Source organism: Balaenoptera ricei, chromosome 2 (genome assembly GCF_028023285.1).
Source record: "Balaenoptera ricei isolate mBalRic1 chromosome 2, mBalRic1.hap2, whole genome shotgun sequence".
Lineage (NCBI taxonomy): Eukaryota > Metazoa > Chordata > Mammalia > Artiodactyla > Balaenopteridae > Balaenoptera > Balaenoptera ricei.
In genome coordinates this window covers 80,385,283-80,407,471 of record NC_082640.1, presented here as the reverse complement: position 1 = coordinate 80,407,471, position 22,189 = coordinate 80,385,283, and the positions used below count along the sequence as shown (strand labels likewise).

Below are 22,189 nucleotides of genomic sequence, written 5' to 3'. Positions count from 1 at the left end.
GATCAGGTCAGAAATAAATGAAAAAGAAATGAAGGAAACAATAGCAAAGATCAATAAAACTAAAAGCTGGTTCTTTGAGAAGATAAACAAAACTGATAAACCATTAGCCAGACTCATCAAGAAAAAGAGAGAGAAGCCTCAAATCAACAGAATTAGAAATGAAAAAGGAGAAGTAACAACTGACACTGCAGAAATACAAAGGATCATGAGAGATTACTACAAGCAACTCTATGCCAATAAAATGGACAACCTGGAAGAAACGGAAAATTCTTAGAAAAGCACAACCTTCTGAGACTGAACCAGGAAGAAACAGAAAATAAAAACAGACCAATCACAAGCACTGAAATTGAAACTGTGATTAAAAATCTTCCAACAAACAGCAGCCCAGGACCAGATGGCTTCACAGGTGAATTCTATCAAACATTTAGAGAAGAGCTAACACCTATCCTTCTCAAACTCTTCCAAAATATAGCAGAGGGAGGAACACTCCCAAACTCATTCTACAAGGCCACCATCACCCTGATACCAAAAACAGACAAAGATGTCACAAAAAAGGAAAACTACAGGCCAACATCACTGATGAACATAGATGCAAAAATCCTCAACAAAATACTAGCAAACAGAACCCAACAACACATGAAAAGGATCATAAACCATGATCAAGTGGCGTTTATCCCAGGAATGCAAGGATTCTTCAATATATGCAAATCAATCAATGTGATACACCATAGTAACAAATTGGATAAAAACCGTATGATTATCTCAATAGATGCAGAAAAAAACTTTCAACAAATTTCAACACCCATTTATGAGAAAAACCCTCCAGAAAGTAGGCATAGAGGGAACTTACCTCAACATAATAAAGGCCATATATGACAAACCCACAGCCAACATCGTTCTCAGTGGTGAAAACCTGAAACCATTTCCTCTAAGATCAGGAACAAGACAAGGTTGCCCACTCTCACCACTATTATTCAACATACTTTTGGAAGTTTTAGCCACGGCAATCAGAGAAGAAAAAGAAATAAAAGGAATACAAATCAGAAAAGAAGAAGTAAAACTGTCACTGTTTGCAGATGACATGATACTATACATAGAGAATCCTAAAGATGCTACCAGAAAACTACTAGAGCTAATCAATGAATTTGGTAAAGTAGCAGGATACAAAATTAATGCACAGAAATCTCTTGTATTCCTATACACTAATGATGAAAAATCTGAAAGAGAAATTAAGGAAACACTCCCATTTACCACTGCAACAAAAAGGATAAAATACCTAGGAATAAACCTACCTAAGGAGACAAAAGACTTGTATGCAGAAAAATAAAAGACACGGATGAAAGAAATTAAAGATGATACAAACAAATGGTGAGATATACCATGTCCTTGGATTGGAAGAATTAACATTGTGAAAATGACTATACTACCCAAAGCAATTACAGATTCAATACAATCCCTATCAAACTACCACTGGCATTTTTCACAGAACTGGAACAAAAAATTGCACAATTTGTATGGAAACAAAACAAAACAAAAGACCCCAAATAGCCAAAGCAATCTTGAGAAAGAAAACCGGAGCTGGAGGAATCAGGCTCCTGGACTTCAGACTATACTACAAAGCTACAGTAATCAAGACAGTGTGGTACTGGCACAAAAACAGAAATATAGATCAATGTAAGAGGACAGAAAACCCAGAGATAAGCCCACACACATATGGTCACTTTATCTTTGATAAAGGAGGTAAGAATATACAATGCAGAAAAGACAGCCTCTTCAATAAATGGTGCTGGGAAAACTGGACAGCTACAGGTAAAAGAATGAAATTGGGGGCTTCCCTGGTGGCACAGTGGTTGAGAATCTGCCTGCCAATGCAGGGGACACGGGTTCGAGCCCTGGTCTGGGAAGATCCCACATGCCGCGGAGCAACTGGGCCCGTGAGCCACAACTACTGAGCCTGAGCGTCTGGAGCCTCTGCTCCGCAACAAGAGAGGCCGCGATAGTGAGAGACCCGCACACCGCGATGAAGAGTGGCCCCCACTCGCCGCAACTGGAGAAAGCCCTCGCACAGAAACGAAGACCCAACACAGCCAAAAAAAAAAAAAAAAAAATGAAATTGGAACACTCCCTAATACCATACACAAAAGTAAACTCAAAATGGATTAAAGATCTAAACGTAAGGCCAGACACTATAGAACTCTTAGAGGAAAAGATAGGCAGAACACTCTATGACATAAATCACAGCAAGATCTTTTTTGACCCACTTCCTAGAGAAATGGAAATTAAAAAAAAAACAACAATTGGGACCTACTGAAACTTAAAAGCTTTTGCACAGCAAAGGAAACCATAAACAAGACGAAAAGACAACCCTCAAATGGGAGAAAATATTTGCAAACGAAGCAACTGACAAAGGATTAATCTGCAAAATATACAAACAGCTCATGCAGCTCAATATCAAAAAAACAAACAACCCAATCCAAAAACGGGCAAAAGACCTAAATAGACATTTCTCCAGAGAAGATATACAGATTGCCAACAAACACAAGAAAGGATGCTCAACATCACTAATCATTAGAGAAATGCAAATCAAAACTACAATGAGGTATCATCTCACAATGGTCAGAATGGCCATCATCAAAAAATCTACAAACAATAAATGCTGGAGAGGGTGTGGAGAAAAGGGAACCCTCTTGCACTGTTGGTGGGAATGTAAATTGATACAGCCACTATGGAGAACAGTATGGAGGTTTCTTAAAAAACTAAAAATAGAACTACCATATGACCCAGCAATCCCACTACTGGGCATATTCCCTGAGAAAACCATAATTCAAAAAGAGTCATGTACCACAATGTTCATTGCAGCACTATTTACAATAGCCAGGACATGGAAGCAACCTAAGTGTCCATCGACAGATGAATGGATAAAGAAGATGTGGCACATATATACAATGGAATATTACTCAGCCACAAAAAGAAACGAAATTGAGTTATTTGTAGTGAGGTGGATGGACCTAGAGTCTGTCCTACAGAGTGAAGTAAGTCAGAAAGAGAAAAACAAATACCATATGCTAACACATATATATGGAATCTAAAAAAAAAAAAAAAAAAAAAGGTTCTGAAGAACCTAGGGTCAGGACAGGAATAAAGACACAGATGTAGAGAATGGACTTGAGGACACGGGGAGGGGGAAGGGTAAGCTAGGATGAAGTGAGAGAGTGGCATTTACACATATACACTACCAAATGTAAAATAGATAGCTAGTGGAAAGCAGCCGTATAGCACAGGGAGATCAGCTCAGTGCTTTATGGGAGGGTGGGAGGGAGACGCAAGAGGGAGGGGATATGGGGATATATGTATCCGTATAGCTGATTCACTTTGTTATACAGCAGAAACTACACAACATTGTAAAGCAATTATACTCCAATAAAGATGTAAAAAAAAAAAAAAAAACTGTCCACAAAGTGGGTGTAGAGAGAACATACCTCAACATAATAAAGGCCATATATGACAAACCTAGAGACAACATCATTCTCAATGGTAAAAAGCTGAAACCATTTCCTCTAAGATCAGGACAAGACAAGGATGCCCACTCTTGCCACTTTTATTCAGCATAGTATGGAAATTCCTAGCCATAGCAACCAGACCAGAAAAAGAAATAAAATGAACCCACACTGGAAAGGAAGAAGTAAAACCGTTACTGTTTGCAGATGGCATGATACTATATATTGAAAATCCTAAAGATGCCAGCAAAAAACTATTAGAATACATGAATTCAGTAAAGTTGGAGAATATAAATTTAACATACAGAAATCTGTTGCAGTTGTATACATTAACAATGAACTATCAGAAAGAGAAATTTAAAAAACAATCACATTTACAGGAGTTCCCTGGGGGCCTAGTGGTTAGGATTCTGGACTTTCACTGCTGTGACCCCGGTTGAGTCCCTGGCCAGGGAACTGAGATCCCATAAGCCATGCGGCCAAATAAATAAATAAATAAACAAAACAATCACATTTACAATTGCATAGAATAAAAAATGAGCAAGTAGTTACTTGTGGCCTTTCTATCCCTTAGTTATACATGCTTCTAATAAACAGGGCATGTGGTTTCACTGATAAGGGCTTTTTAAAGGCCCTATAGTATAATCTAGACAACTCTAGAAAGCAACTCATACCTCATCTGCATGATCAGGCAAAGTTGTTTTACAGTTAAAGTTTCCGGGTTTCAACTTTAAGAAAAGAATAGCAGAAGAAAGCACTTCAAATTTGACCTGTTTAGTTTAAAAATTAGTGGGAAATGGGGTCCCCTAAAGTAGAAAATAAAACAAAATAAAACCAAAAAATTCAAAATAGAAGAAGGCAACCTACACAACAAAAGAGTGAAGAAAACAGGAAAAGTAGGCAATAGCAGTCCAAAATAAAGAGGGGGAAAAAAAAGCATGTTTCAGATTGGTCTGCCATGAATATTCCAACTTTTCATTAATCACTCCTACCCCACCTAAATTCTTCACGCTCTGGGTAGATGACCTTGCTACCTTCACCAAGGAAACAAAGGGTTACTTTAACTATCTGTGTCTCTAAGAATTTTCCAAATGCTTAGTAATTCTTTACTTCTGCCCGTTAGGGTCAAAAGATAAAATATCCCCTATTACCTAAGATTTAATTTTTTCACCTGTTCCAACCTTCATCCCACCACAAAAAAAAACTGCTTCATCATCAATCCTCTCTCTTGGTTATATTATCAATCTCTCGCTCTTTACTGGCTTCTTTCTTCAACATATAAATATGTTCAAAATCCTTTCGTCTTAAGAATACAAAAGCTCTGCCTCCACCCTGCAACCTCTCAAACTCATTCCCCAGAATGAGCTTTCCAAAACACAAACCCAATTATTTTGGGATTCTTGCTGAAAATTCCTAAAGAGTTCCCTTCAGGAGATTTTTCTAAATATCAAGATTTTATTTCTGATCAACAAATGTTCCTCGCTGTGCCAAACTCTGTCAGGCACTTATCCAAACTAACTGTAACGTCATTTTCCCATTTATCCCCAGGTAACTGTGGCTTATTCTCCAGTATTCAGCACAAACAACATTGCTTCGTATTTCCTGACCAGCCTCTCAGACTGAGATACCAATATTTTGCCAGTGTTTTCTCTTCATCTGCCCATGACTTCTTATGCATACTATGGTGTAATCTTTGTTTTTTCTTGTCTGTCACCCTCTCTATACTATGAGTAAACGGAAAGTGAAGACTGATTTGTTCAGCTCTGTCTCAGTACCTTTCACAGTATTCAATAAATGTCTGCTAATGAATGATACATCAGCAGCAAAGATAATGAGAAGTGGATGCAGTAAACCAAGTTGGAAGCAACAGACTTGAAGTAAAGATTTATTCGAACATGTGTAAAAGTGATTACCATTTGAAATATCATTCTACAATACCTAAAGCAATTGTTTTATGGGGCTTGAAAGGGAGCCAACAGAATAGACAGCCTGTCTCCCGCTGGCCCCTGCTTAGGTGAGGATGTGGATCATCTCCCTATCAGCCTAAGGATGAAGCAGACAGAAAGAAAAAGCAGTGCTAAGGATGCTGCAGAGAGATGGAGTCAGAGCTTGGATTTACTGCTCTATCGCAGAACTTTTCCTGCTAGATCAATCAAATTATCTTTATTGTTTAAATCCTAATATTTTCAATTCCAACTAAGTTGTAAAATGACCACAAGTTCCTCCCATAACTATATGCATGCCCCTTTGCAATGTGACTTAATCTTTCTTTCCTAGAAAAGGTGCAGTCTATTTCTCTAACCCTTAATCTGGGCTTGGATATATGGGACATTTGGCTAATGGGACACTGGCAAATGTGACACAGCAGAGGCTTTAAAAGGGCTTGTGCATTAGGGCTTTCCCACTGCAGAGGTTTTAAAAGCACTTGTGCATTAGGGCTTTCCCATTCTTGCTACCAGGAACACTAACTATGAAGTAAAGAAGCCTGTGCTAGCCTCTTGGAGAATGAAATACCACATGGAGAGGGGCTCAGCTTTCCCTGGCAAGGCTCTAAATATGTGAGTGAGGCCATCCTAGAACTTCCAGCCACAACCAAGCCAACCTCAGACCACAAGAACAGCCTGACCAACATATAGAATCGTGAGAAAATAAATGTTTTAAGCTACTAAATTTTGGATAGTTTTTATACAGTGTTATTGACTAGATGTTTGTGTCCCCCCAGATATGTTGAAGCTTTAACTCCCATTTGGAAATGGGCTGCTGAGGAGTAATTAAGGTTAAATGAGGTCATAAGGGTGGGGCCCTGATACAATAGGATTAGTTTCTTAATAAGAAGAGACACCAGAGATTTTCTTCTCTCTCTCAGCTATCTGCAAGCCAGAAACCAACCCCACTGGACCTTGATCTGAGACTTCTAGGCTCTAGACCTGTGAGAAAATAAATGTGTGTTGTTTAAGTCATCCACTCTTTGGTATTTTGTTACGGTAGCCCAAGCAGACTTATACTATACAGCATAGCAAACTAACACAGTGAGTCTTAGCACTAGCCCTGCTAATTATTTTTAAAAGGTTACTACTAGGGCTTCCCTGGTGGCGCAGTGGTTAAGAATCCACCCGCCAATGTAGGGGACACGGGTTCGAGCCCTGGTCGAGAAAGATCCCACATGCCGCAGAGCAACTAAGCCCGTGAGCCACAACTACTGAGCCTGTGCTCTAGAGCCCACAAGCCACAACTACTGAGCCCATGCACCTGGAGCCCGTGCTCCACAACAAGAGAAGCCACCGCAGTGAGAAACCTGCACACTGCAACAAAGGGTAGCCCCCGCTCGCCGCAACTAGGGAGAAGCCCGCGTGCAGCAACAAAGACCCAACACAGCCAAAAATAAATAAATAAATAAATTAATTAATTAATTTTAAAAAGAAAAGGTTACTACTAAAAAAACCCTATTATTTTGTGGTATATGTAATTCAAGTTTTAAGCTAATTTATGGTTTAAGCTAATAGGGAGTTGCCTTTTGTCATCATATCTCTTCATTTGCTCTTAATGGAACATCAAAATTCTTTTTTTTTTTTTTTTATTAATTTATTTATTTTTAGCTGTGTTGGGTCTTCATTTCTGTGCGAGGGCTTTCTCTAGTTGTGGCGAGCGGGGCCACTCTTCATCGCGGTGCGCGGGCCTCTCACTATCACGGCCTCTCCTGCTGCCGAGCACAGGCTCCAGACGCGCAGGCTCAGCAGTTGTGGCTCACGGGCCCAGCCGCTCCGCGGCACGCGGGATCCTCCCAGACCAGGGCCCGAACCCGTGTCCCCTGCATTGGAAGGCGGATTCTCAACCACTGCGCCACCAGGGAAGCCCCAAAATTCTTTTTTGCTCTTTTCTGAATGGTGACTAATATTGGATAGAGTAAAAATAGCTACATGTATCCACCAGAATAGAACTGTACTATGGTTATAGGGTACTCGAACAATATATTCACATTAATTCATTCAACTGTTTGAGCACCTACTATTTACTTGGCAACTGCTATGATAAGGATGAAAGAAAATGTAGTCTCAACTCTCAACACTGCTCAAGGAAAGAGACAGACAAAATGAATAGTTTGTAGTATAGGGTATAGACTTTCATAGGTTCTATCACTTCAGTGTGATCTATAGCTTCATCCTTTATATACTAATGCCCCTAAAGCACCTTTCCAAATACTACCAAAGTCAGGCTTTCATATGTCAGTAGATGAATAACTTCAAGGTACATCATTGTGGTGCTGCCTGCCAATCAATTGTTCAGCTTCGTTATATTTACCAATGCAGCAGTGTGTGTGCCATTGTTTAACTATTTTATTAGTTCAGTAAATACTTATCTGTTGCCACAAATTTTATAGTATTTTGCTTTTAGTTTTTAAAATTCAGGAAAATGGTAAGATCCAAAGTTTGATAGTAGTGATAACATGATCAAGAAAAGGTGGAACTCATCAAGTATACAGAAAGCAGGAATCTTTGGACGGATGACCACGTGTTCAATTATTAAGTAAAAAACAAAGTATATTAACAATTGGTGATATTTAAAAGTCAAGTAAAAATGATAAAAGAAGCAGAGAAATCTTTGGAATTATGAACTGTTGATTATAAAAACAATACTAGTGATCCAAATGCAAAAGAACAGTCATGAGTCCATAGGACTCTTGATGAGATAATGCTTATTATAGATTCCTTAATCATTTCAAAATGTCAAAAATGAGAATTTGAGATGGGAAATTATCTGTAAAAATTAGTCAGAATAGGCAAACCTATAGAGATAGAAAGTAGATGGGTGGTTGTCTAGGGCTAGGGGTTCGCAGGAATGGGGAGTGACTGCTAATGGGTGCAGGGTTTCTTTTTGGGGTGATGAAAATGTTCTAAAATTGATTGTGGTGATAGTTTTACAACTCTAAATATACTAAAAACCACTGAATTGTAAGCCTGTAATGGGTGAACTGTATGGTATGTGAATTATATCTCAAAAAATATATTGCTGATTAAAGATTTAACTTGAAAGGCTCAACAGTTAAAAGATATTAATTGGTCAATATTTAGTGTTAAACCCATGCTTTTCTTGTTTTAAATAATCATGTCCAATAATTCCAAGATTAAAAAAGAACTAAAACACTTACAGCATAAAACCTTATAACTGTTTTATTCCCCGGGAAATAGAACATTTTCCCTCAAACAAGTAAATCTATTGTTCAACCTTATACTCTCAACTTTCATACAGATTTTCAGAAATACACATTAATAGTAGATAGCCTACATAACACAGCAAGGCCTGTAACCAAAGTATGAACAAAAAAGGTGAGGAAGTACAGTGGTTGCAACAAATTATCAGTGCAATTACTATATCTTTAATTAAAGGACTTTCCTATCAATCTGCAACTTACCTTCATCATGACATTTAGTGTATATTTTTGATCTTCCCGCCTTGCCCCAGCTTTTGCTTCCATAGCTTCTTTTGCGCTTTCTTGTGCTTGTAGGATAGATTTCTCCCTTATTCTTTGCATCATCTCTTTGTCAACTAAAACAGAAGGAATATCAATAAATTAGGATCATGATGAATTTGTTTTACTTAGGAGAAACTGCTTACATACTGATCTGGGATAAGATGTTTTTGGACCCAACTTCACATGGAGAAGTGAAAACATTTCCCAATATTAAACTGGTCAAGAAGCTAATATTAAAAGGTAAGCAAGTAACTGTAACAGTAATGAATTAGTAAAGAATGCATGCCTTGGGACTTCCCTGGTGGCGCAGTGGTTAAGAATCCACCTGCCAATGCAGGGGACACGGGTTCAAGCCCTGGTCCGGGAAGATCCCACATGCCGCGGAGCAACTAAGCCCGTGCACCACAACTACTGAGCCTGTGCTCTAGGGCCTAAGAGACACAACTACTGAGCCCATGTGCCACAACTACTGAAGCCCGCGCCTAGAGCCCGTGCTCCACAACAAGAGAAGCCACCGCAATGAGAAGCCCGTGCACTGCAACGAAGAGTAGCCCCCGCTCATCACAACTAGAGAAAGCCCACGCGCAGCGACGAAGACCCAACGCAGACAAAAATAAATAAATAAAATTTTAAAAAAGAATGCATGCCTTTGTGCACTGAGAGAGATAGAGAGAGAGAGACAGAGAGGGAGGATATGAATAAGAGAGAAGAGGAACAATGGAGAGGGGAAATAAGAGAGGGAATGAGGATGGAGAGAGGGGAGAGAGAGGAAGAGAGGGTCACAAGAGGGAGAGAGGGAAAGGGAGCCGGAGGGGACAAGATGGGAGGAAAGAGAACACATTTATTCTCCTCTCTCTCTCTGTTGAGAAACTAGAACTATTTGCTTATAAACCTGATCACAATAAATCATCTCTGGGGGGTCTCCTAGAAGAGAAGATGGGTTGAGACCATCTGATATAATCAATCACCTTCAAAAATATAAATGGTGATTTATAGTGATACATATGAAGAGTACAGAGCCAGCCTTAGTAAAAATTACAAAGTAACATGACATGTTATATACAGAATTTACCATTCACAATTATTTTTTATTCAGTCACTCAGTATTTTAGAAACCGCAGGCTGTGATCCATTAGGGGGTAAATTATCTTAGGGGAAGAAGGATAAGGAAGGGATCTAGACTTTGAAGAAAAAAAAACAGGAGGGGAGAGGAAACTTGGGAGGAGAGTGTGAAGTAGGGGAGTGATAAGAAGGGCAGGAGTGGAGGGATGACTAGTAAAGCTTTATACACACCTTCATAGAGTTTTAAAATATATGAAAAAATACACAAAGAAAACTAGTTATATTAAAACACAAAATTTTAAAAAATAAATTTGTGACATACAAGTATGTGCTTCTTTATTAATGCATTAAATAATACATAGCAAAATGTCTAATAAATACTATAATTTCAAAGTAGTACATATAAGATAGAGGTACCTGTGATGTGAACATATTTGTGATTTTTACTGACACTACTGTTGTTTGTTGTCTACATTCATAGTTGAAGGGAATATTAATTTCAGTTAAAAATAAGTAAAGAGTATGGAATTTTTACCCATCCAAGATCTTGGCTGGGAATTAGGACTGAAATTAGTTCAGAAGTCTTTCCCCAAACCACCTCCTGTTTAGTAACAAAGTGGCAGACAGTTGGACCAGTTTCAGGGGCAGAAATAATTAAAAGAAAATCAAGTTTCCAAGTGAAATGCTCCACATCTAAAAGAAATGAAAAATGGATCAAGAAGGAACTTCAGAAAAAAATGGAGCAAGTATGTTTTGAATAACGAGGGAGGCAGGCTTGGAGTATAGACTGGAGCTCCACAATACTGCATGTGAAAAAAAGATTGTTAAACAATTTCACTGAATTGCATGTGAAACTGAGTTTGACTTCTAAAAGAATCTCAAACCTGGTTTCTGAAGTAAAATCGATGTTCATTACTTGTTATATAAGTTAGTTTTAAGACTGTTTTGATTAGTCTAACTGGCAAATTACGGTCAAACCCAACCTGCTCCCTGATTTCTTTCAGCACATAAGCTAAGAATAATTTTTACAGTTTTAAATAGTTGAAAAAGATCAAAAGAATAGTAATACTTTATGACATATACAAATTAGAATAAATTGAAATTTCAGCGCCTATAAATACCTATTGTCTATGGCTGCTTTTGTGCTGCAATAACAGAGCTGAGTAATTGTGACACAGAACACATAGCCCACAAAATCCAAAATATTATCTGGTCCTTTACAGAAAAAGTTTGCCAACTCTTAGTTTAAATGGTCAAAATTTGGAATCGTTGACCATATAACCATGAAAGAGAAGACTCAAGCACCTGTGCACTGAAAGCAGATATCTAAATCAGAGAGGAAGGTTATGATTAGAAAATTCCCTTCCCACTCCTGGATAAGGTGGCCAACCAGTTTAAGAAGGGAATTTGACAGAGAAGAAAGTGTTTCATGTCAGAAACAGGGGAAAGTAACAGGTTTACGGATATGACTCTTCTTTAGAGCCTAAAAAGTTGGTGGACAAAACGTTACCTGGGGAAATCAAGACATACATACACACACACACACACACACACACAAACAAACATTTAAGTCAGTGGTTCTCAAACCTGGCCAGGCATAATAATCACCTGGGGAGTTCTCAACCCCCAATCTGTTTATTTTAAAAGAAGCCATTCTAATAGATGATGGTTCTGGTCCCATCTAACTTCAAAATTAAGATTATCAACAACAGCTGAAATAAATCAAAGTATTTACATTTAATCTTAGGTACGAAGTCAGAACACCCTGGGTGTGTTTCATGACATATTCCCAGGCCCCATCTCAGACTTGAATCAAAAAGGAAGGCAGGGGTAGGAGAGCAGGTATCTGGTTTTTAAAAACTCCTCAGTTATTCTGGGACTCAATAAAGAACTAAAGTAAGCTGGCTATGGTAACCTACCTTAACCAGTATTTTCTGAGCTGAATACCACATTTTAGAGAAAAATTCCACCTGGTCCTAGGTATTAAAAAATTAAATTCCACAGCAAGATACCAAGAAAACATTAATATAAAGAATGGCTGCAATTTCCCCATTCTCAATAGTCCCAACTCAAGGCTTAACGCCAAAGACCTAACAGAAATTTCAGGCAGTAGATAAAAAACACAAGAAAACATGACAACTAGATCAGGGAGGAAGATAACAGAGCTAAAGCAGTATAGGGCAATTACTGACCCACAAAGCTGATCTTGGCAGAAGAATAGAGTACTGATTAAGAGTACAGAGAATGGGGGATCTCAACTTGGACTGTACATTATAATTCCCAAAAAGCATTTTAAAAACTACCAGTATGTAGGTCTCAGTCTCACTCCCAGAAACTGATTTGATTGGTCTAGGGTGAGATTCAGACATCTGTATTCTGTAAAAGTTCCGTAGGTGAAACACTGCTCTAGAGTCAAACTGCTAAGACTCCACTTCTAGTCTGCCACTTACTAGTTGTGTGACCTTTGGCAATTACTCAACCCTTCTGTGCCTCAGTAGCCCCACCTTAAAAAAAAAGGGGGGGGGGTACCTAAGTGATAGATTGTTGTGAGGATTAACAGATGAACTAATGCCTAATACAAAATGAGTGCTAAATAAAGGCCATATTGGGAGGCCTTATCCCCTGAAGATAGGAGCCCACAACCTTTAAAAGCTAGTATTAATGGACTCTAATTTTTGAGTAATTAGATTACTCAGGAATTAGGTGATTTATTTTAAGAGGCAGCTGAAGCACTAACTCTTTTAAATCATGCTATGTGTCTATTTCGTTTTCCTAGAATAGCAACATAAATTTCAAAAGAGAAATTTTTAAATGGTATAAAGTATAAAAAGCACAACCAGGGCTTCCCTGGTGGCGCAGTGGTTGAGAGTCTGCCTGCCAATGCAGGGGACACGGATTCGAGCCCTGGTCTGGGAAGATCCCGCGTGCCGCAGAGCAACTAGGCCCGTGAGCCACAACTACTGAGCCTGCGCGTCTGGAGCCTGTGCTCCGCGACAAGAGAGGCCGCGATAGTGAGAGGCCCCCGCTTGCCGCAACTAGAGAAAGCCCTAGCACAGAAACGAAGACCCAACATAGCAATCAATAAATCAATCAATCTTAAAAAAAAAAAAAAAAAGCACAACCAGCTGAACGTCTTTTAGTAAAGAACTTACCACCTGACAGAGAAAGGGTCTCCCACATGGCCGCTTCTTTTTTGTGTAAAGTGAAAACAATAGTGTCATTCCCAATCTTGGCTTTGCTGCTCTCATCGTCTATGGGAGCATAGAGAAACACCTCAAATAAAAATGGAGGGCAGTTCACCTATTCAGAAGGGGGAAAACGGAAGTCAATTTAGTTACACAAATGAAAGACACACCCGTTAAGAAATAAGTGATAGAGGCCAAAATCATTTTCTTAAATTCCTGCTATAAATTTATTCCAGGCCACGATAAAAGCACGGCATATGAGGAAGTCCTGGATAAAATAATCTCTGACCTGGTGACATCTGTCTACAGACGAGGTGTCACCTGTATGGCATTCGTATTTTGTTTGTTTTGCTTTGTTTTATTTTTAATAGGACTAAAATTTTAGGACGCTTATCTGCAAGGACGCGCCTGTGCATGTCCACAGCCGCGCCCTTGCAGCCGCTTCGGACCACACCCCCGGCCCCCCAACACCCCCCCCCCACCGGCAGGCACGACTCGCTTTCCTACCTTCAGATAGTTTTCCGTGCAGAACACGTCCGCGTCCCTGACGCTGACGCCTCTGAGGGGCACAGAGATGAAGACCGCAGTCCTCGTCTGCTGCCAGCTGTAGTCGCTAACCTGCAGGGGCATCCCGGGAGGCGTCCGAAGAGGCAGGGGAGGACGCGCGCCCGCTCGGTTGCTAGGGAAGCCGGGGTTACCACAGGCCAGCCCTTCCGGGTCAGGCCGGGCCGTGGCCTCCTCCCCACCCCGTTCCCAGCGTGCCCCGGGCGCGCCACTGCGGTCGACCTGCGGACTCCCCTCGCTACTGCTTGGGCGCCCCTGGCGGGAGCGTTACCGTTGCCTGAGGTCTTATCTCTTACCCGCAGTCCAAGAGAATCTGCGAAGTAGCAGACCCACTTCCGCTTAAGCAAGAAAAGAGCTTCACGCTTGAAAATGCAGAAAAGGATGTGGGAAAGCGTGACCCGCGAGAAGCAGGTGCGACGTCCACGCGCCATTGCAGCCCTGGCCTTTTGTTTGTTCTGACGGAGGCTGTAGAAGTTAGCACCATTTGGTGTTCCTGTTTTGGAAATTTCCTGCTTATACTGACGTTCTGGCCTAGGAGCTTGCCTGTACTATTGTAGTCCTTAAAATCCTATCAACCGTAAGCCCGTCAAAAGCATGTAGGTAGGGTTCGCTCCTTGGTTTGAGAACTGGGGAGAAACGACCGTATGACTCATCTGGCGAATGCTTGGCTGCAACTCAACTGTAGGATAAGTTGAATTGACACGGATATGTTTTACAGTTGTTTAAGGAGACTTGTAACTTTAGCGCTGAGAGGAAACTTGAAGATCATGTGGTCTTCCCACATGCAGTATTTAAGGAATCTGAGATCCATATACCCAACCCCATTGCCACATGGATTAGTGGCTGAACTGTGATTAAGATCCTGACCCCATAACTCCCATTCCAATGTTCTTTCCTTGGGATGCTTTCTGGAGACACAGTTTATAAATTACTGGAATTTGATGTTAAAAAAAAAAAAAAAGGACATGAAAATTAACCATCTACAAACTATTTGCCACCTAGGAATGGGGATTTTTTAACATTTTACTTTTGGAAGTCATTAATACAAATTTAAAAGCTCCTGAATAAGTCCTTGAGGAAAGCTAAGGAGCAGCAGACATTGGGAGGGGAAAAAAATCATCTTTTACCCCCCAAACAGAGCACCCCTCACTACCTTACCTAATTTTGTCAGCTGTTCATCATCTCAAGGTTCCGTAACTTTGAATACTGGGGCCATGTTAGACTTCTTTTCCCTTGTCCTCCAAATCGGAGAAACCTAACAATCAATCCTGTAGATTGTTTTTTATGTTGCTTTTGGCATTTTTCCCCCTTGTGTTCAATTCCTACTTTTACCATTTTGTTTCAAACTCTCCTGTGTCTTCAAAAGACAGAGTTTATGCATTCCTGTTATATAAAATGTTAAAGTGTAGATTCTGCCACTACATAAAAACACAAGTGATACAATGTATGTATAGAAAATAAAAAGGATACTTTGTTCTGTTTGGGAGTTTCAGAAAAATTCGTTAGCAATCATTTTGTTAAGCACATACAAATCTCTGTGGTGAAATTGTTCTCCTGACTACCAGTCTTACGAAACTTTTTACACTCTGAGTGAATTATATCTTTTTTTTTAAAAACTTGATCAGTTTTATTGCTGAATCGTTACATCAGCTGATACCAATTTAAAACACCATTAATCTTTATACATTGTTTCAAGACAGGTACTTACCTGAAAAGTGTTTCACAAGCCTTGAAACTAATTCAGTCTTAAAAGTCTTAATCTGTGTTTCCTATTAGATTTAAAAATCAAAAAATCTTAATCTAACCCGAGTGTGGATGGAAATTTGATATATGGCAAAAGTGACTGTGCACATAAATGGGGAAAAGCAAAGAAAGGAATGACTATTGAATACATTGGGTGCTAGGAGAAATGGTCACCATATGCGAAAAAATGGGATTGGCTCTCTACATGCATATGGTGTCACACACAAAAATGAATTTCAGATGAACTAAAGACATACAAGCTTAAAACATATATATATTTTATATATACACATACACAAATACGCATGTGTGTTTGTATGATCTTGGAGTAAGAAAGGATTTCTTAAGTATGACATCAAAAGCACTTACCTTAAAGGAAAAAGATTGAAAACTTGAACTAAAATTAAGAGCTGGTGCTCACCAAAAGGCACAATAAAGAATGTCAAGATATATATTTTTTCAATGCCCTTCAGTCAAAGACCACAAGGGCACCTGTAGTTGAACAAGTTGAGTTTATTTAGTCATTGAGCACACACCACATTGAGTGTCTCAGTAAGGGGGTGTCAGAACTGGAGGGAGGATCTAAGGGAGGGAGGGTTTCCTCTAGATTGGGTCCTTTCTTAAGGAGAGGGTAACTCTATGATTGGGTAAAGAAGTAACTGTTCATAGCAGCTTCTAGCAAAAACCTAAAAACAAGCCAAATATCTATCAATAGGTATATTCATACAAAAGAGTATCATACAACAGTAAAAATGAATTAATTTTACTTTACATTGGATGGATGAGTGGAAAAAAGCAAGTCTTATAAGACCCTTAAGGAACAATGCCATTTTTATAAAACTTGAAAATAATGAAAACCAAATTTGTTGGTTAAGGCTTCGTAAAGGAAAGTTAAGGTGTAAGAAAGGGTAATGGTTAACTCCTAGGTGAAAGTCTTGCAAATGACACCCTTTGTGGTAGCCAGAAAAGCTGATTTCTACATAGACACACCGTGAATTAAGACAAAGTTTCTCAAAGTGTGGTCCCCTGACAACAATATCAGCATCATCTGGGGACTTGCTGGAAATGCAAATTCCCAGACCCCACTCCAGACCTGCTGAACCAGATAATCTGGAACTGAGGCCCAGCAATCTGTGTTTTAACACGCCCACCAGGTAACGCTGATACATACCAAAGTCTGTGACCCACTAGGTTAAGAGCTAGGTTTTAATGGAGGAAAGGAGAAACTTACAAAGCCAAGAAAAAACACAGGTTTCCCCATTCTCCCATCATCCCAAGTAGAAGCACACTGGGGCCAGAGCACTATGCTCGATCTGCAGTGTAGCTCTGCATTACAGGAGAGGAATTCCATCCCCTTGCTGTTCTCCCTTCTTATAGGGTAAGCATGAAAGGAACCTTTTTGGGAGGGAAGTTATTGGGACCCAGGCAATCTTGGTTTAGGTGCAAACTATTTATAAGACTTATCTGTGAAAGCCAGCTACCCAATATCTGGAGACCTTGATTCACATGGAAAGATTTAGTTGGAAGAAAAAAATTACTAGTACTCTGGCAAGCTGCGTCAGATGCAGCCCCTCCCACTGGAAGACAGGAGGTCCAGGTCCTATTGGCTGGTTCCCTAGGAAAATCGAGAGAACACCCCAAATTATTTTTTGTTTGATTTTGTTCATTACAACAAAGCATGCCATCAGAGACCATCAAAGAAATTGCCAATTTTTTTCCCTCTCTAATTTTGGTGATGGATTTGCCTTATTCATCTTTTGATTCATAACGTACATATACAAATATCTATTATTTTTTATGTAACAAATATTACAAAATTAAAGTAAAATTTTTAAAAACAAGCTCTATAATAGAGAAGGGTCCTTATTTCCTCCTTATGTATTGTGAGGCTCTTAGGGAGTGAAAATGTACATTATGAAGCAAAAATTAAATCTGATTTATTATTCTTCACCTAAAATGAATTAACTAAAATTTGTTTATTTTTTGATGGTCAAACTGTCAAATTTGGCCATTGGGAAAGGTTGATTTATGACTTTTTTAACACCACCCCAGAACTTTTTTAAGCCTTTTCAAAATCCTTTATTCTTGGAACAAAAATGATTTAGACCCACTTTGAATTTTTTTCCTTTTTTTTTTCTCCTCTAGGAAAGGGAATCAGTCATTCTCCAAGAACCATTAGTTCTTTTTAATGGGGAATAGCTTTCAAGAGCAAAATCTAGGTACTAGGTTTTAAATGCATTAGCTATTTTACTATTTTAAATTTGCGCTTTAGAAAAACACAATGTGATTTACAGTTAGACAAGAATATATAGGTAGAGCTCATGTAGACAGTGTGAACTATCTGTTTATACTTTTCCTTTTATTTTTGGCCCAAATATCTTAGATTGACATTTACAAAGTATAGATCTCAATGATTTTTCCTATTAGACTTGGTTTAGCATATCAGTTTTTTAAAAAAATTTTAAGTGCTTCTAGTTTCTGATCTGGCATGTACAGAGCTTGGAAGTCACCACTCCATCCCAACAAGTAAAAAGCTGAACAAAATGAAAAATCAACAACTCTTCTTAGCTCCATAAGAAAAGTGAGGTCACAGGGCAAACCCCTGTCCCCCTGATGGGAAAGATTGTATCTATAGAGAATCACAACCCATCAGAGCAGAAACCTCCGTGGGAACTAGCGCCAAGGTAGGAAAACCTGAATGTAGTTGACAAATTGCTGGAGGCCCACTGTGGGCAAGTCTGAGAGACCCAGTCATCAGGGAGCCCTCAACACTTTTGTGAGTTTTACTTCCTGAAGTTCTACCAGGTTCACACAGTGAATACTGCACAAAAATATTCTCATGCTCCCAGCAGGGGGATGGGAAAAGGAACCATTCTGAAATATGCCAGAGCATTTGTTCTTAGCAAGATCTGACCTCGGGAGAAACTATTTAACCAGAGCCTAACCTGCTAGGGTTTTATCAGAGTTTAACTGACTAGAGAGAAATTTACAGCATTAAATGCATATATTAGAGAAAGATTTAAAAATCAATCAACTAAGCTTCTACCTTAGGCAGCTAGAAAAAGAAAAGCAAATTAAATCCAAACTAGTATTAAAAAATGAAATAATTAAAAATTAGAGCATAAATCAATGAAGTTAAAAATAAGAAATCAATAGAGAAAATCAATAAAACAAATCTGGTTCTTTGAAAATAAAATCAACAAGCCCCTAGCCAGGTTACCTAAGGAAGAAAAGGGAGAGGACACAGATAACTAATATGAGAAACGAAAGAGGGGATATCACTGCAGACAACATGGATATAAAAAGGATAATAAAGGAATACTATGAACAACTCTATGCCTACAGATTTGATAATCTACAAGAAATGGGCCAATTCCCTGAAGGACATGATCTGCCAAAACTCACACAAGAAGAAATAGACAATCTGAATAGGCCTATATCTATTAAAGAAATTGAGTCAATAATCCATAACATTCCAGAACAGATCACTCCAGGCCCAGATGGGGGTCGCTAGTGAATTCTACCAAACATTAAGGAAGAAATTATACCAATTCTCTACAGTTTCTTTCAGAAGATAGAGGCAGAGACTGTATTTCCTAACTCATTCTATAAAGCCAGACATACTACCACCCTAGAAATCTCCAAGAAGACTTAGCCAACCTTGTGCCAAGTCTTGAGGTTGGGTAGTGTCAATCCTCTAACTTTGTTCTCCTTCAGTAATGTGTTGACTATTCTGGGTATTTTGCCTCTCCATATAAACTGTAAAATCAATTTGTCAATATCCACAAAATAACTTGCTAGGATTTTGATTGGGATTGCATTAAATTTATAGATCAAGTTTGAAGAACAATAATCAAGGCAGTGTGGTATTGGTGAAAGGATAGACAAATACATCAGTGGAACAGAATAGAAAACCCAGAAATATACCCACAGGAATATAGTCAACTGATCTTTGACAAAGGAACAAAAGCAATGTGATGGAGAAAGGATAGTCTTTTCAACAAATGGAACAACTGGACATCCGCAAACAAAAAAGTGAATCTAGGCATAGCGGTTATAACCTTCACAAAGTGATTTCAAAATGGATCACAAACCTAAATGTAAAATGCAAAATTATAAAACTCCTAGAAGATAACATGGGAGAAAATCTAGATGACCTTGAATTTGGTGGTAAATTTTTAGATACAACACTAAAGGCATGATTCATGAAAGAAATAATTGATAAGCTAGACTTGATTAAAATAAAATTTTTCTGCTCTGTGGGTGACACTATCAAGAGAATGAAAAGACAAGACACAGAATGGGAGAAAATATTTGCAAAAGATACATATGATAAAGGACTGTTATCCAAAATACATAAACTCTTAAAACGGAAACAATTAGAAAACAAACAACCCGATTAAAAAATGAGCCAAACCTTGACAGACACCTCACCAAAGAAGATACACAGTTGATAAATAAGCATATGAAAAGATGCTCCACATCATATGTCATCAGGGAAATACAAACTAAAACAATGAGATACCACTACTACACACATATTAGAATGGCCAAAATCCAGAACAGTGACAACACCAAATGCTGGTGAGGATGTGGAGGAACTCTCATTCATTGCTGGTGGGAATGCAAAATGGTACAGCCACTTGAAGGACAGTTTGGCAGTTTCTTATGAAATGAAACATACTCTTACTATTTGATCTAGCACCTCTCACCCTACCAGGCTCAGCATTTCCTATCCCATTCCCTTTTTTATTTCTTCTTAGCACTTATTCTCTAATACACTTTTAGTTTACTTATTTTCTGTCTCTACAGAATAAAAACTTCATGAGTGTAGTGATTTTTGTCTGTTTGATTTACTGCTATATTCTTAGCATTTACAACAGTGCCTGACATATAAATAACACTCAGTAAATGTTGAATGAATGAATATCTACATACTGGGTTTCGTAATTTTAATTTTTATTCTTTAGTTTACCTTTCAGGATCCTGAATGGTACTTCTCTTTAAAGCCTTTTTCAGGCTATGCTGTCATTTTCATCTTGAGTGGATCGAAATTTTAAAGGATGTTGGTTGGCTGTTTTTATCATTAGTTTTCTTCATATGTTTTGAAATTTTGATTTAGAGTGGGTTGGGTTTTTTTTCTTTCCTTTTATTTTTATTTCTTTCCTCTAGGTTCATCCTTTCCTTTCTAGCAGTTTTAAGTTGCCTCTAACTTGCGTCCTAGGGACTCCAATTCAGCCAAGTGTTACATGCTAATTTAGTTTCGAATTCTTTGGTGATACTGTACACCAGTTATCAACTGAGAAAATTACAAAACTGTGCACTTCTTCCACTTTAGGCCTATAAGCTGGAGTCCCAGGTATCAGTTGGAGCTAGGTTTGCTTTTTAACCTTTTTCACATGTGGGGCAGCAGTGCAGAGGAATCCCAGCTCCCTCCAGGCTTAAAGCAGTGCTATGTTTTTTGCCCTTTTTTCATTCCTGTTATTTCTGTCAGCCATTTTTTTTTAAAATCAGTTTCACCAGAGGCTCATCAATTTTATTAATCTTTTAAATATGGGTTGGCCAAAAAGTTCATTTGGGTTTTTCCATAACATCTTATGGAAAAACCCGAATGAACTTTTTGGCCAACCCAATAAAATAAAATCTTTTATCTTTTAAAGATAAAAATCGCCTATTTGTGGCCCTATTATTCCTCTCTAGTGTTTGTTTTCTATTTTATTTCCTATTATTTTCTTTATTGTTTCCTTCCATCTACTTTCCTTAGGATTTTTTATTCTTCTCTTATCCTCTTGAGATCAACACTTAGCATTATATTTTGGGCTTAAAAATTATCTAAAGCTATACATTTCCCATTAAGTATTGTGTTATTGCATCTCTTAAGTTTTGAAATGTAGTAGCACTTTAGACCTCATTACCCTGCCAGATTAGAATTTTTGACTGCAAATTTCTGCTTTGGACTCAGAGTCAGGCAGGATGCTGCTTCAGCATCATTTATGCTTTTTTCTTTATTTCTTGTCCTGGGATGTATTTATGTTGGTTTTGAACCCAATTGTATCTTTTTATATTTATCATTGCTATATGTTTGAAACAAAGGGATACCTTACAGCATCAATTCATAATGTTATTTGATCAGAAGTCTCTGTACATCTTTTCTCTTTCCTACAACAGGTAAGATACATTTTTCCTGTTTTTTTTTCCTTCCACACATTTAAAAAAATCTTTTGTGCATTCAAATTTTATCTTGTATTTTTGTCACTTTTATTACCTCTAATACCAAGTTGCATCAACTGATACATTCACATTTTATGCATTCTCTTTTTACTCAAGGCACCTGATGGTTGTTTCAAGCAAACTTTGTTTTCAAGCAAAACTAATTTTATCATTCAAGCAAGTTTGTTCTTAATACTGCTACAGCGGTGTCTCTACTTCAGGGATCACTAAGCTGCTGAGATTGTAGCACTCCTCTCCAATTTTCTATTACCAAAACTGGAGTCCTAATTTGTAAAAATCAAAATAGAGATATGTTCACATTTTCTTAAGGAAACTCAGGACTCAGTGTTATGTATAAACTTCACAGGAAAAACAAGTTGTGTATAGCAAAGCCTGTCCAAAAATATTGGTTTGCTCCTCAGTATAAAACTAAATTCCTGGTAAATTGTAGGCTACTG

The 22,189-nt window shown here is 38.4% G+C and overlaps 1 protein-coding gene across 2 annotated transcripts in view; it reads right to left on the bottom strand.

Moving 5' to 3' along the window:
- DNAAF4 (dynein axonemal assembly factor 4) overlaps positions 1-14,130 on the bottom strand; it is an 82,468-nt gene extending 68,338 nt beyond the window's left edge. The window contains exons 1-3 of one of the 2 annotated variants that reach the window (XM_059913249.1): positions 13,722-14,130; positions 13,182-13,329; positions 8,908-9,041 (exon numbers count right to left, since the gene is read on the bottom strand). In XM_059913249.1, the coding sequence (XP_059769232.1) occupies positions 8,908-9,041; positions 13,182-13,329; positions 13,722-13,844 (405 nt within the window). In that variant the 5' untranslated portion in view covers positions 13,845-14,130. The remainder of the gene's footprint in view (positions 1-8,907; positions 9,042-13,181; positions 13,330-13,721) is intronic. The other variant, XM_059913248.1, reaches the window with a different exon arrangement.
- Positions 14,131-22,189: the final 8,059 nt, after the last annotated feature.